At 57.8% G+C, this 13,715-nt stretch overlaps 1 protein-coding gene across 5 annotated transcripts; it reads left to right on the top strand.

The window, feature by feature from the left end:
* Positions 1-296: 296 nt before the first annotated feature.
* ABCG4 (ATP binding cassette subfamily G member 4) lies at positions 297-13,484 on the top strand. 5 transcript variants are annotated; one of them, XR_013442587.1, is made up of 16 exons: positions 297-359; positions 1,104-1,353; positions 5,216-5,333; positions 5,450-5,582; positions 5,716-5,766; positions 5,986-6,131; positions 7,301-7,424; positions 7,550-7,664; positions 7,845-7,987; positions 9,379-9,477; positions 9,701-9,869; positions 9,970-10,070; positions 11,160-11,318; positions 11,488-11,606; positions 11,730-13,301; positions 13,406-13,484. XR_013442587.1 is itself a non-coding variant. In XM_036090787.2 (15 exons), the coding sequence occupies exons 2-15, from the start codon at positions 1,116-1,118 to the stop codon at positions 11,953-11,955; spliced, it is 1,941 nt and encodes a 646-aa protein (XP_035946680.1). In that variant the 5' UTR covers positions 297-359; positions 1,104-1,115; the 3' UTR covers positions 11,956-13,484. The 5 variants fall into 5 exon arrangements, 4 of the variants coding, with proteins under 4 accessions (XP_035946680.1, XP_035946681.1, XP_035946683.1 ...); XM_036090787.2 differs by having other exon boundaries at positions 11,730-13,484; XM_036090789.2 differs by lacking the exon at positions 297-359 and adding an exon at positions 4,392-4,446 and having other exon boundaries at positions 1,214-1,353; positions 11,730-13,484.
* Positions 13,485-13,715: the final 231 nt, after the last annotated feature.

Raw genomic sequence — 13,715 nt, 5'->3', positions numbered from 1 at the left:
CGCCTGCGCCCGCTCTGGCCCCGCGTCGCCGGCACTGCTGTCCCTTTCGCCGTGCTCGCCCCCCGCCGGCTGCGGGGCGGCGCGGGCCCTTTAAGAACAGCGGGACCCGCGAGCAGGAGCTGGGAGGAGAGCGCAGTCGCCCGGCGGGCTCGGGAGGACACAGCGCCCAGCACCGGGCTCTGGGACCCGGCTGTGCGCAGCCGAGTCGGGGCGCGCCCCCATCGCCCCTCCCCATCATTGTCATCTCTCCGCGGACCTGCGGCCCGGGCCCTCCCCGGTCGCCCGCCCCGCCCCGGCCCCGCCCCGGCCCGCGCTGCCGGGACCGGGAGCCGGGCCGCGGGTGCCGCAGCCGGAGGCAGGTAAGGAGGGCCCGGAGTCTCCATCCCCGGCCGGCGCGGCAGCGCTAAGCTTCTCGGTCCGCACCGGCCCGGGGGCGCGTCAAGGTGACTAGGCATACAGGAGATAGGGAAGGGGGGGAGCCCGCCACGGTGGGGGGCTAGTTGGCGGCGGCGGGGGGGGAGCGGTGGTCTTGAGTCCCGGTGGTGCGCCCGCCTTTGGGGAGAGTCCGGGACGCGGCGGGAGGGGCCGGCCAGGGGACGCGCCCGGGGATGGGGAGGGGGATGCAGCGGGAGGCCCAGAGCCTCCTCTTCCTCCGCCTGCCCCGGGTCCGCCCTGCGCGCAGCCGGCTACCCTGACCTCCTAGCCGGCAGCCGCGGCCGGCCGCCCCTGCCCTCCTCCCCGCCCCCCAACCCTCCAGTCCCCAGGGGCTGCTGGCCTGCGGGGTAAGGAGATTAGAGCCGCCGCGGGGAGGTGGGGGGGAGCGGGTGAGGGCTTCCAGGGGCCGGACTGGGGCCAGGCTGGGGCCAGGCTGGAACTGGGGCTGCCTGGACCGAGGAGAGGTCGAGACCGAGCGTAGCTACGCGGAGAGTGGGGGGCAGGAGAGGGCAGATGCTCTGGCGGTGGGAAGTGGGGTGCTCCCAGTAACGGATCTGCCCTGAGAAGGAGGCGGGGAGTGGGGGTGGGGAGCGTTAGAAAGCAAGGGAGGGAGCTTTGAGCCAGGGCTTGGGGGTCTGCCCCAAACTGAGCAGGCCCTCTCCCTGCAGGCCGGCAGCGCGATGGCAGAGAAGGCGCTGGAGGCCGTGGGCTGTGGACTAGGACCCGGGGCCGTGGCCATGGCTGTGGCGCTGGAGGACGGGGCGGAGCCCCCGATGCTGACCACGCACCTGAAGAAGGTGGAGAACCACATCACCGAAGCCCAACGCTTCTCCCACCTACCCAAGCGCTCAGCGGTGGACATCGAGTTCGTGGAGCTGTCCTATTCCGTGCGGGAGGGGCCCTGCTGGCGCAAACGGGGTAAGGGAGCAGCCTGATGGGGAGCTGTGGAGCCCCCAGGAGTTGCCTCTTAGAGAGCAGGAGGTCTGGGTGTCCCCTGTTCACCAAGTTCCGCCCCAGGGGGCTCTGTGGGAGCACTGAAATCTCAACCCACCACCGACTATGCACACAGCTGACCTGCCAGGTCTGTGCTCCCCACGCACCTGTGAGCTTGGTGGGACACTAGGTTCAACTGGCTATTGAAGCTTTCCTCCTCTAAGATGACACTAGAACCTCTGGTCCTTAGGTAGTCCTGGAGGAGTTTACCTTTATTTTAGGTAGAATTCCTGCCTTTGAGGCCTGGTATGAGAAAGTTCCGGGCTCTGTTGCAGCCCTCCTCAGTGATTAGCAACATCCTTGTACCTAGACAACACTGCTAATGTTAAAAGATGTTCTCATTCCTGTCATCTTACTTCATTCTTGCTGAAGTCCTCCAAGGTAGGGAGGGTGAAGGTTTAGCAGGATAGGTGACATCCCCATGTTACTAATAAGGAACCTGAGGTCCAGGGAAGTTGAGTCACTTGACCAGTGCCACACAGCTAATAAGTGGCAGAGCTGGGACCAGAAGTCAGGTTTGCCAGCTCTCTGTGTATTGTTCTTTCCTTCTTAACTTCCCTGGTCTGGCATTCACATCTCCTCCTCTTTTCTCTCATCCGCACAGGTGGGTCAGGTCTGGGGCTCTGAGCAGCCCCTGGAGTCCTTGCCCCGCCTGCCCTGGGCAGCTTGAGCTGGGAATAGAGAAGCTGAGGGTTTTGTTTTGTTTTGTTGTTTTGTTTTGCCCAGAGCTGGGTGTGGGTCAGGGATGGGGCTGGGACATTGTTCTCTGAGATTCAAGAAATAAGTTTGGGGTGCTTCCGAGCAGGGCTGAGCATGAGCTGTCTCTGCATTCCCCACCCTTGCTCTCACGAGTGACCAAAAGGTCCCAGGGCCTGAGCCAATGGAAACTGAGGCCTCTGGGCCCCCTGCTGGGTGCCCTGTCCCAGAGCAGCCTCTGGGCCCTGAGATCAGCTCTGGGCAAATGAGGAGGCGGCCGTTATTCCTATCGCCCTGTTTTCCCTCAGTTTTAAGGAGACGTGAAGATAAGAAAGAAGTGTAGCTAGATGGACCGGTTGCTTCAACCCACCAGCCAGACTGGCACCCCTGACCAGGTGCTTCCTCCTTTGATCCTGCCAGCCCCAGGCTCTCTACTGTCCATTTTGCTGTCTCTTCTGTCCTTTGCCCCTTTCTTTGCCCTCTGTCCTCCTCTCTTTGACTTGTGTTTTCACTGGAGTCCCTCTCCCCTTGTCTGGAGGACAGAAAGCCATTAGAGGTAAGCAGAGAGGAAGAGCGAGGGATGGGAAGGGTGGTGTCTGCCTTGCCCAGGTAAGGACTTGCCACCCATCTCCCCTAATTATATAGGATGTTTCTTGTTTTTCAAAACACTTTCCCATTAATTACTATTCAATATCTCACTGAATATTCACAATAACCCTATTATGCCTTGGGAGGAGCTATTACTGTCCTTATTTTATAGATGAGGAGACAGAGGTCCTCAAAGATTAAGTGACTTGACAAAATTGCGAGAGTTACTGACAGAGGCAGGACCAGAACTCTGGTGTGTTTTTATCTGGAAGGGCTGGCCGGCCCCTCCCGTGACGAGCAGCTGGGGAACAGCAGGAGTTCAAAGCTACCTGTCCGCTGGATGACCTTGGGCCATCTCCTTAGCCTCTCTTGGACTCACCTTCTCCATCTGTAAATAGGGACGATAAGAATTGTCCCCGCACAGGCGTGTTGTGAAGCTCAGCTGAGACGTTATCTGTGCAAATGCTTGTTGAGAGGCAAGTGTAAGATGATATTTGTATTAGGCATCAGTGTTCAGTCTGGTGCTTGGCTCGGATTAAATGAGGGGAAGGTTCGTCATCGCCTGTTTCCTCCCCTGCCAAAGAAATCATTTCCTGTGAGTGGCTCTGGAGGGTGTTTGCGGGAGTACACAACCACACATCTTTCTGATTGAGGGTGACGATCCCTGAGGCCGAGGGATGGAACTATGGCTTCCCCCTCCCAGGAAAGAACTTGCTGTGTGACCTTGGGTGAGTTGCTGGATGTCCCTGGGCCCCAGGTGGCTCATCCATGTTGCCATAGCAGCAATGCAAGTGATGTGTCTGTAAACTCTAAAGCACTATCCGGGCAGGTGGTGTGATGGGGACCCCACAGTGGACAGCAGCTGAGCCTCCTTCTGAACGGATGTGTCCAGAGGGACAGCTGGGTGCGGTGGAGGGAGGGTGAAAGATCACATCCCTTCACTGTCTCTGCTAAGGAGGTAGAGGGGAGAGGGAATTGAGCTCTGGGGGGGGGGGTGCGGAGGAGGGTGGTAGCCCCCAAAATCTCCAGTAGAGCCTTGGTGTTTCTGCCTCAGTGAGGCAGGTCTGCAAGCATAGAAGGCAAGTCTTGCCTCATGGGCTCCCTCCTTCCTCTCCACCCCCTTGTTTCCCCAGGTGACTCCGTGTAGTCTCTGACCTCTGCTTCCTGGCCTGTGTTGTCTATATGCTCTCAGGTAGCAGAGATCTTCCTCCCAAGGACTGGAGAGCCTCCGACTTTCCTCTCCATTTTTGAATGCTGCTCATCCTTCAAGACTTTGCTCAAATGCCACTTCTTCCATGAAGCCATTCCTGATTTTTCCCTTGCCCCTCCACCCTCCTCAGTTCCATTTTCTGCATTCTCATCGTACATTATTTGTGCTTCTGTTATAACCCTTATTTTATCTCTCCTCAGATCCACAGATGTTTTCCATCTTTCTAACCTAGACTATGACTTTCTTGAATGCAGGAAATGTGTCTTCTTCATTTTTTTGTCCAGTGTCTGGTACAGAGCTTGGAAAGTAGTAGACATCAATAAGTGTTTGTCAAATAGAATAATAAAATGTCACTTTTTAAATGTACTCTATGTGCCAAGCACTGTGTCATATGTAAAGCTACATATATTATCTCATTGCATCTTTATAACAACCCTATGAGATAGGTACTGTCATCCTCATTTTACAGATGAGGGACCTGGAGCTCAGAGAGGTTAAGCAACTTGCCTGAGGTCCCACAGCTGGTAAGTGTGGAGCCAGAATTTGAACCTCGATCCACCTGACTCCAAATCAATGCTCTTAATGCATATGCTGCCTCCCAGGGAGTGAATGAATCATGAGATTTTTACCGGGCTGTGGTAGGGGCTGCGGAGACGAGCCTCGTGGGCCAAGCGAGCACAAAGTAGGCCTTTTCAGAATGAGGCAAAAGTTCTGAGAACACATGTTCCTAGAATACACCGTGAGCACCTAGTACATACCAGTCTGCTGAGGTCACATAGATGAGCAGGACACAGGCTCTGCCCCCAGGCAGCTCACAGACTAAGAGGCTGGGGGACAGGGGCGAGGGACGGGCACATCAAATAGCAAACATGCTAACATCTGCAGAGTGCTGTGCGAACACAGAGGACATTTAACCAGCTCACTCAGGCTGAGGGTTGGCAAAGTCTTCCTGGAGGGAGCGAGAGTGACTACTGTGTTTATAGCGGGGGAGCAGGGTCGTCTATAAACTTGACCCCCTCTCCTTGCCCGTCCATGAGGGGTGGAGGTCTTCCCATGGCCTACAGGAGAGCGTGCTTACCTCTGGTACTTTGCTGTGAGGACCTGGCCCTTCTAGGGGAACAGGCGGAGACGGTGTGAATATCATTGCCCCTCGGAAGGTGTTTCTCCATCCTCATCGATCCCCCCTGAGTAGGGAACTGCCTCGTTCACTAATAGCCAGGGCCGCTCCTCAGAGTTTCGGGTGCCTCTGTTCACTGTAACCCTGATCACAAGTTCCTCCCTCCCTCGCCACAGGTTATAAGACCCTCCTCAAGTGCCTGTCGGGTAAATTCTGCCGCCGGGAGCTGATTGGCATCATGGGCCCCTCCGGGGCCGGCAAGTCCACGTTCATGAACATCTTGGCAGGGTACAGGTGAGGACGAGGCCGGGGTGGAATGGGGGCAGGAGCCGGGAAGAAGGATCCCCTGGGGAGCACAGAAGGTATTCTGAAGTGGCCTTGACCCCCATCCGCAACCAATGGGCCTGCAGGGAGTCTGGAATGAAGGGGCAGATCCTGGTCAACGGGAGGCCGCGGGAGCTGAGGACCTTCCGCAAGATGTCCTGTTACATCATGCAGGATGACATGCTGCTGCCACATCTTACCGTGTTGGAAGCCATGATGGTGAGGGCTGGCTGGCCGCTCCCTCTCCCAGCCCCCGCTTCTGTCTGCCCTCCCCATCCTCCCCGGTGCCTAGGGGTTCAAGGCAGGGCCCTCCTCCCACATATATCTGACCTGCCTACTCTCTGGGCCTCAGGTCTCTGCTAACCTGAAGCTGAGTGAGAAGCAAGAGGTGAAGAAGGAACTGGTGAGTGGGGAAGAGAAAGGGGCAAGAACAGGAGAACTGCCCTTTCTGTGCTTCAGAGTTCTAGAGCCCTGAGTTGGGGGGTGGGAGACTGGATGCCAAGGCTGGGACACTGGAGGCCAAGTGGACTTAAGGGAACGCTTCTTTAAATCGGGGTGTGGGGGGCTGGGGAGAAGCAGAGATTCTGAAGCTGACCTGGGGTGGGTGGGGGGGCTGGGCCAGGTGACGGAGATCCTGACGGCACTGGGCCTGATGTCCTGCTCCCACACGAGGACAGCTCTGCTCTCCGGTGGGCAGAGGAAGCGCCTGGCCATCGCCCTGGAGCTGGTCAACAACCCACCCGTCATGTTCTTTGACGAGCCCACCAGGTAGTTCTCCCCCTCCTCTCCCACCAGGATGCCGCCTCCCCTCAGCCCTGAGCCAGGGCAGGAGGCCGCATGAGCTCCACTGCTGGAGACCAGAGTCCCTGCGCAGCAACCTCCTGGGGCCAAGATAAGGGCCTCCTCCTCATCCATCCCTGCCAATCCCGTTGCCGTAGCAGCCCCATCCTTCACGCAGGCAGAAATCCTATGTCCTCCGTGACAGATGCCTCCCTCTCCTTCTCTTCCCCACCGCCAATCAGTCCCCAAATCCCGCTGATTCTACCTCCTTTCTCTGTCTCTCAGATTCGCCCCACCCCCATCCCAAGTGCCTGTGCTTAAGTTCTGGACCTCATCAGCTCTTGCCTGCATTTCTGCCACAGACTCCTACCCCCTGTTCTTCAGTCTCTCCCAGCCAATCCTCCCTCCAAACTGCAGCCAAGGAGCACTCTCTAAAACACAAGTCGGGCAATACTCACTCCCCCGCTTAAAAACACACAGCGAGTCCCATTTGCCCTCAGAAGAAAGTCAGCAGACTTACGAGGTCCCGGTCTGAACCTACTTCTCCAGCCTCACATCTTGCTTCATGCTGTCTTGTATTTTATGCTCTAATAACACTGAATTGCTTATAATTCCCTGGGCCAGCCATGTGTTTCATGCCTCTAAGCTTTGCACATGTTGTGTCTTCTGTCCGGGCTGCCCTTCACCACCATGCCTGCCCTTCCACCTTCAGCTGGCTCAGCTCCTTCTTCCACACGCACTCAGGAAACTTCTCTGACCACCCTCCAACCACTGTGCGGCATTCCTGAAGCCTCCCCCTCGTTGTCATCCTGTGTTTCTACAGCATGTTCCACATCATCTCCAATGATCTGTGCGCTTCTCTCTCTCTCCCTCCAGACCAGAGCCTATGTCTTAGTTATCCGTCATAGTAATCCCAGCACCGGCCATTCAGCAGGTGCTCACTCCATATTTGCTTGTTAAACTGAATGGCGCTCTGGGCTTCTTGGTACCTCCAAAGGCCTGCATCATCTAGTAAGGACAGGCTATCGGGGTGGCCAGAGGGACTCCCTTCTGGGGATGCCAGCTCCATCCCTGTCGTAGCAGCTGCCCCACCCTAAGCACTCCCTTCTCTTGGCTCTGCCCACCTCACCCCCCCCCCGTGGCCTTTCTCTGGACAGTGGGCTGGACAGCGCCTCATGTTTCCAAGTGGTGTCCCTCATGAAGTCCCTGGCCCAGGGGGGCCGTACAATCATCTGCACCATCCACCAGCCCAGTGCCAAGCTCTTTGAGATGTTTGACAAGGTGAGTGCTCTGGACCTCCCAGGGGACTGGCCTGCGGTGGGGAGAGGGAAGGGCGTCAGGAGAGGTGCTAGTGGGGTCCGCCTAGTCCACGGTTGTGTCCTCCTCACCCTTCCTTTCTGCCTCAGCTCTACATCCTGAGCCAGGGTCAGTGCATCTTCAAGGGCGTGGTCACCAACCTGATCCCCTACCTGAAGGGGCTTGGCTTACACTGCCCCACCTACCACAACCCGGCTGACTTCAGTGAGTGGGGGGGCCTGGGCTGTGGTGCTGGGCCAAATCTGGGGGATCAGGTCCTGCACCTGGGCCTCCTTGGGGAGGTCTCACTGTCCCCTGCCTTCCCTGCGCACCCATGGAGGGGCTGGCTTGCCCTCAGGAACCAAGGAGGGATCTTAGCCAAGCACTCCCCTCCGTGTCTCCCAGTCATTGAAGTGGCCTCTGGAGAATATGGAGACCTGAACCCCATGCTGTTCAGGGCTGTGCAGAATGGGCTCTGTGTCATGGCCGAGAAGAAGAGCAGCCCTGAGAAGAATGAGGTCCCCACCCCCTGCCCCCCTTGCCCTCAGGTGAGTAGGGTTGGAGAGGGCAGAGAGGGAAAAGTGGGGGAGGGCAGAAGGGACCCTGGACGATGGCCCTGCCAAAGGAGCTGTCCCCCAGAGGCATCACAACCATTAGGGACTAGGAAGAACTCAGAACTTGGACTAGACCTACTATGAACAGCTGTGTGACCTTGGGCACGTTGCTCAACCTCTGTTCATTTATGTGTTCAGCAAATTCCTACTAAGCATCTGTAGTGTGTTGTCCTCAGTGCCGGCACGGGCCACCTGGTAAGCAGACCCGATGCTGTGTCTCTTGCCTCGTGGCCCATGTGTCTTGCTGTCATCTCCAGCCCAGAGGTGATGACCCTGAGCTCCAGGGTTATTGGGAGGACTAACTAGATCATCACATAAATCTCTTTGCACTGTAGCTGGTTCTGCTGGTGTTCATTCAGTGCTGGTTCTCTTCCCTAAATGAGATACTGTGACCCTTGGAAACATCACCTAACTGAAGGAGAGCTCATGCAGCAAGTCAGTACAAACAGACGGCGGGCTTGCACAGTAAGGGAGCATAGGCGAGTTACTGGTGTAGGGCCACCGGGAGAATGGGGGGCTAATGCTCAGAAGTCCCAAACTCCCCAGCGGCTCACAAGTGAGGGTTTTTAAGGCCAAAATTTGGGGCAGGGGTCTCTTGAGAAGGTGGTTGTCATTGACCGGAGACACCTGAGGTCACACGAGCAGGTGCTCTGGTGCTGTTTCTTCTGGTCCCCAGAGGTCTTTTCCATCTCAAGAGACTTGGAACCTGAAAAATATCCTTATTCCTTATGTTCGAGATTTCATTCGGTCCATCTGGTGATTATGTCTTCAGGGTAGTGCTGATGAGCCACTTGTAAGCTAGAGGGGTTGCATTCCTACAGGTCCCTTGTTTGGCCCAGCGTGCCTGGGGGCGATGTGACCTCTAGTGTTCATTCCTTCATCTGAACTGACAAGCTGGATGCCAGCTTCAGAAACCAAGAGGGCTAGTTGTGTTTGCTGCCGTCATCATGATCCTTGTTTAATATGACCGCAGCACTGGTAGCATAAAGGTACTGTGCCCTTCGGGTAAATGTCTCTTGATGGAGTAAAGACAAGAAGAGGAGTGACTGGTCTACTCAGCCCCCACAGTGCCCTCGACGTCCTTGCTCTTTCCTCCCTCTCAAGTGTTTCCTTGCTCCTTGTGTCTCTCTCCAGATCTCTCTCCAATGCATGACCCTGAGGCCAGCTTCCAGGCACACACCTCAGTGGTGGAGAGTTTCCCATCAGTACAGAAGGGAATGGAGGACCCCTGCCCTGGGGAAGGGCTGGAAGCTTTTCCCATCACTGAGCTGGGTGTGCAGTGGGTGGGTGGAGTAGGCTCGCCTGATCCAATGTCCTCTCCCCAGGAAGTGGATCCCATTGAAAGCCACACCTTTGCCACCAGCACCCTCACACAGTTCTGCATCCTCTTCAAGAGGACCTTCTTGTCCATCCTCAGGGACACGGTGAGGCATCAAGTTGGGGGAGAGGAGGCTGGTACAGGCCTGGCTCTTGGGGGGCATAGGATCTCAGCAGCTGGGATGGGAATGCCCCCCTGCCGCCAGCCAGCAGTCTCCCAAGGCACTATGTGTCTATGGGTCTATGTGTCCTTGAGGGCAGCTCTGAGTTCCTAGCCCAGTGTGGCCTGCCCATCCCTGGCCCTGTGGCCCATCCCCTCTCCTCACTCAGGTCCTGACCCACCTGCGGTTTGTGTCCCACGTGGTCATCGGCGTGCTCATTGGTCTCCTTTACCTGCACATCGGTAACGATGCTAGCAAGGTCTTCAACAACACCGGCTGCCTCTTCTTCTCCATGCTGTTCCTCATGTTTGCCGCCCTCATGCCAACCGTGCTCACCTGTGAGCGGTGCCGCCCTGGGCGGGGGGGGGGGACGGTAGCGGGGCACAGGGTCGGGGCGGGGGGGTCAGACAGCTGTGCCTCACCCGCGTGGGTCCTCAGTCCCCTTAGAGATGGCGGTCTTCATGAGAGAGCATCTCAACTACTGGTACAGCCTCAAAGCATACTACCTGGCCAAGACCATGGCCGACGTGCCCTTTCAGGTAAACCTCTTCCTCCCTCCTGGCTGGCTTCTCCCATCCTTGCTTGCTAGCCCCCTTCCACCCCGTCACCGGCCGTCTGCTCTTTTCCTTCTCCTCACTTGGCAAATCGGTGGGGAGTACCTACCACGCACCAGGCTCTGTGCCGGGCACGGGGATCCGGCAATGGATAAGACAGATGTGATCTTGACCTCGTGGCACTGATGTTCTTGCGGGAACGACCGATGACAGACGGTGATGAAAACATTTACGAATGATTCTGGGGATCTTAGCCGCCGCGGTGGAGGGTAGCTGGCGCGGGCACTGAAGTCTTACTGCTGCTTGTTAGCCCCGAGACATGGGCAGGCCGCCTGTCTCTCGCTGCTTCCGCGTCCCCATCTATCAAGTGGGACGATGGGAGTATCCAGCTCGGGATGGTTTGTGAGAAGTCAGTGAGTTAATACACGTAAAGGACTTAGGCTAGTGCTTGGCACGTGCTAAAGTGCCCAGTAAGTGTTAGCCGGTTTGGGTTGGTTTTATTGCACTAACCGCCCCCCACCCCCCCCGTTCCAAGTTCCGGGGCCACCAAAAATCTGTAGGGCAGCTGGTGTGCAAATGAGAAAAACCTGCCCCTTCCTCAGGGCGGATGCTGCACCACGCACGGTGCAGAAGAGCACAGCTGGATCTCGGCGTCTGGTGGCCTCTTGAGTGGGCACCTGGTACAGGGAACAGCCGACATGACTGTCCACGCTAGGCTTGGACACCGGCCCCCAGGACTTGATAGCTCAGAGGGGGACGACACGTGTTCACATGTAGAGTGAATTAATCAACAACATAAAGAATCAGCTGGTCCAGTTTAGGAGCTCAGATATGGAGATGTCACCATGCCTGAACTGGTCAGAAGGGGCCCAATTGGAATGGCGACACCGGAGGAAGCAAGGGGACATGTGTCAGCCTGGGGGGACAGCACACACCGAGCGTGGGGGTGGCAGGACTCAGCACGGACGCTCTAGGAAGAGCTGTTCTAGGGGCTCCTGCCCAGGTGGCGTGGAGGGTCTTGGCCGCCGTGGTCCCGGCCGGTGCCCCCTGCTCAGGCCCATGCCCGCTCCCCAGGTGGTGTGCCCGGTGGTGTACTGCAGTGTCATGTACTGGATGACAGGCCAGCCAGCCGAAACCAGCCGCTTCCTGCTCTTCTCCGCCCTGGCCACTGCCACAGCCTTGGTGGCCCAGTCTTTGGGGCTGCTGATTGGAGCTGCCTCCAATTCCCTCCAGGTGGGAGGGCTGGCCCCCTGGGGATCCGGAGAGGGGATGGGGTCTGGTGGGAGGAAGCAGGGGCTGACATCAGGAGTGGAACAGGTCTGTGGGGAACCGCGGGCCACCCGGGTCCTGGGTCTGTCCCGGTCACTCTTGTGATGGCCCGGTCCCCTTCCCTCCCCTCCAGGTGGCCACCTTTGTGGGCCCAGTTACCGCCATCCCTGTCCTCTTGTTCTCCGGTTTCTTTGTCAGCTTCAAGACCATCCCCACTTACCTGCAATGGAGCTCCTACCTCTCCTATGTCAGGTCAGTGCCGCGGCAGGAGCCCAGGCCCCAAGGAGGAGAGAGCTGCCGCTGGGCCCTGGCAGTTTGCCCAGGGAACAGTGACCCTATGCTCTGTATCCTGTTCTGATGTCCCCGCGTGCACAGGTATGGCTTTGAGGGTGTGATTCTGACCATCTATGGCATGGATCGAGGAGATCTGACCTGCTTGGAGGAACACTGCCCTTTCCAGAATCCGCAGAGTATCCTCCGAGCGCTGGATGTGGAGGATGCCAAGCTCTACCTGGACTTCCTTGTCTTGGGCATCTTCTTCCTGGCCTTGCGGCTGCTGGCATACCTTGTGCTCCGTTACCGGGTCAAGTCGGAGAGATAGAGCTGTGCCCTGGCCTGCGCCCCAGCCCCCGCAGCGGAAGCCCCCAGCCCCAGCCCTCTGGGACTGTTTTAACCTTGTAGACTTTGGCACTGGTTGCTGGTGCGGCCACCCCTCTCTCAGCTCCTCCACAGGTTGGCCGCCGGACTGCGCTCCCAGCCGTGGCCGTGGCCGTGGCCACGGGGGCTCCAGCCCTCCCCGCCATGCCCAGGAGTCTTCCCCAGTTGATTGCAGTTTGTAGCTTCCTCCCTACTCTCTCCAACATCTGCATGCAAAGACCACTAGGAGGCTGCCACCCTCCTTCCTGCCCTCGGCACCCTCCTCTGTTGTCTGCCTGGGAGCCCCAGGTTCTCCAGGTCCCCATTTACAACTGACCAAAGTGGCCCCCTCTGGGGGTCCCCACCACACAAGTGTTTGTAAACTGGGCTGTTCTAAGGTTCAGGTTCCAGGGCTGGGCCCTGGTGGGGTCCCCTGGAAGTCCCATTTGGACAATGGAACGGAGCAGGGAAGGCTCTGGAAGTCTCTTCCTCCTCCTCACCTCCCCACCCCCAGACCTGGCTGATTTGGACAATCTGCTGGAACAGAAGCTGGGTTTTCTGTCTGGGTCATCCCTCCCAATCCTGGGGATTGGAGAGGCCTGGGGCCCTGGGATGCCCCCTCCCCTTCCCTGTCTCCTTCCCTGTCCCCTTTGGTGGGGGGAGGGTCTGGTGGCACCTCTGCAATAATGTGTGTGTCTCTCTCCCACCTGCCACTGGAACTGGAGAATGCACTTTATTCTGGGGCGTGAGTAGGAGAAGACCAAGCCTCCTTTCTTGCTTCTCATGCCCGGTCCTGCAACACTCCCTCCCCTCCCCAGAGTTACAGGCACATACATGTGAACAGGCAACCTCAGCCCGGCACACACACGCGGTCCCCCGCGGCTCCGAGGAGGAGTGATGGTGGCGTGGTAGGTGCCGTGGGAAGGGCAGTGCCCACCTCCTCTGGGGATGCCGCTTTGACTGCACGGATGAGGCTGGTGCCGCCCAGGGTGTCCTGGGACCCGGGACCTGCAGGTGTCGACCCCCGAGTCTTCTTTCCCCTCCAAGCCAGGGGTGGCACAGGGCATTAGCTCCCCGGAGCTCAGGAGCCAACACGAGCACAAGCATGGGCATAAGTTGGCCTTGGCCACTACCACCCCGGGGCCCTTCTTTTGTGCGTCAAGTTGGCATTCTCACTCCCCTGCCCCTTCCCCAGCCGCTTGCTGCTCATTCAAACTCCTGTCTGGGTCTGTCCACACCCTTCCCACCTTCCCATCAGCCGATACCTCTGGGCACCAGAGCGACAGCCACAGAGCATGTCTGGCTTTTGTGGTAGGTCCAGGTTCACGCCACTTCTGATTTCCCCTTCCCCCAGGGCTCTCCCCCCTGCTTATTCCTGTGCACACACCACTCTTCCTTCTCTTACCCTGCCACAGATTCTCCCCATCGTCCAGAGATGCCAGTTGTATTTGTGGGACTTCACCCGTTATTAATAAAACCTATATTTATACAGTATGCAGTGTGTGAATGTGTCTGGCTGTGGCTCCTGGTTCCGTGGTCTGTGATGGGTCTTCAGAGCACTTGAGAGAAATCTGTGAGCTTTAGAGTGTTTGTGGCAGGGAGGAACCTCCATACTGTTTTCCAGAGTGGTTGCACCAGCTTGCATTCCCACTGACAGTGTAGGAGGGTTCCCCTTTCTCCGCATCCTCGCCAACATCTGTCGTTTCCTGACTTGTTAATTTTAGC

The sequence above is a fragment of the Halichoerus grypus genome, chromosome 11 (genome assembly GCF_964656455.1).
Source record: "Halichoerus grypus chromosome 11, mHalGry1.hap1.1, whole genome shotgun sequence".
Lineage (NCBI taxonomy): Eukaryota > Metazoa > Chordata > Mammalia > Carnivora > Phocidae > Halichoerus > Halichoerus grypus.
This window is presented reverse-complemented; position numbering and strand designations above follow the sequence as displayed.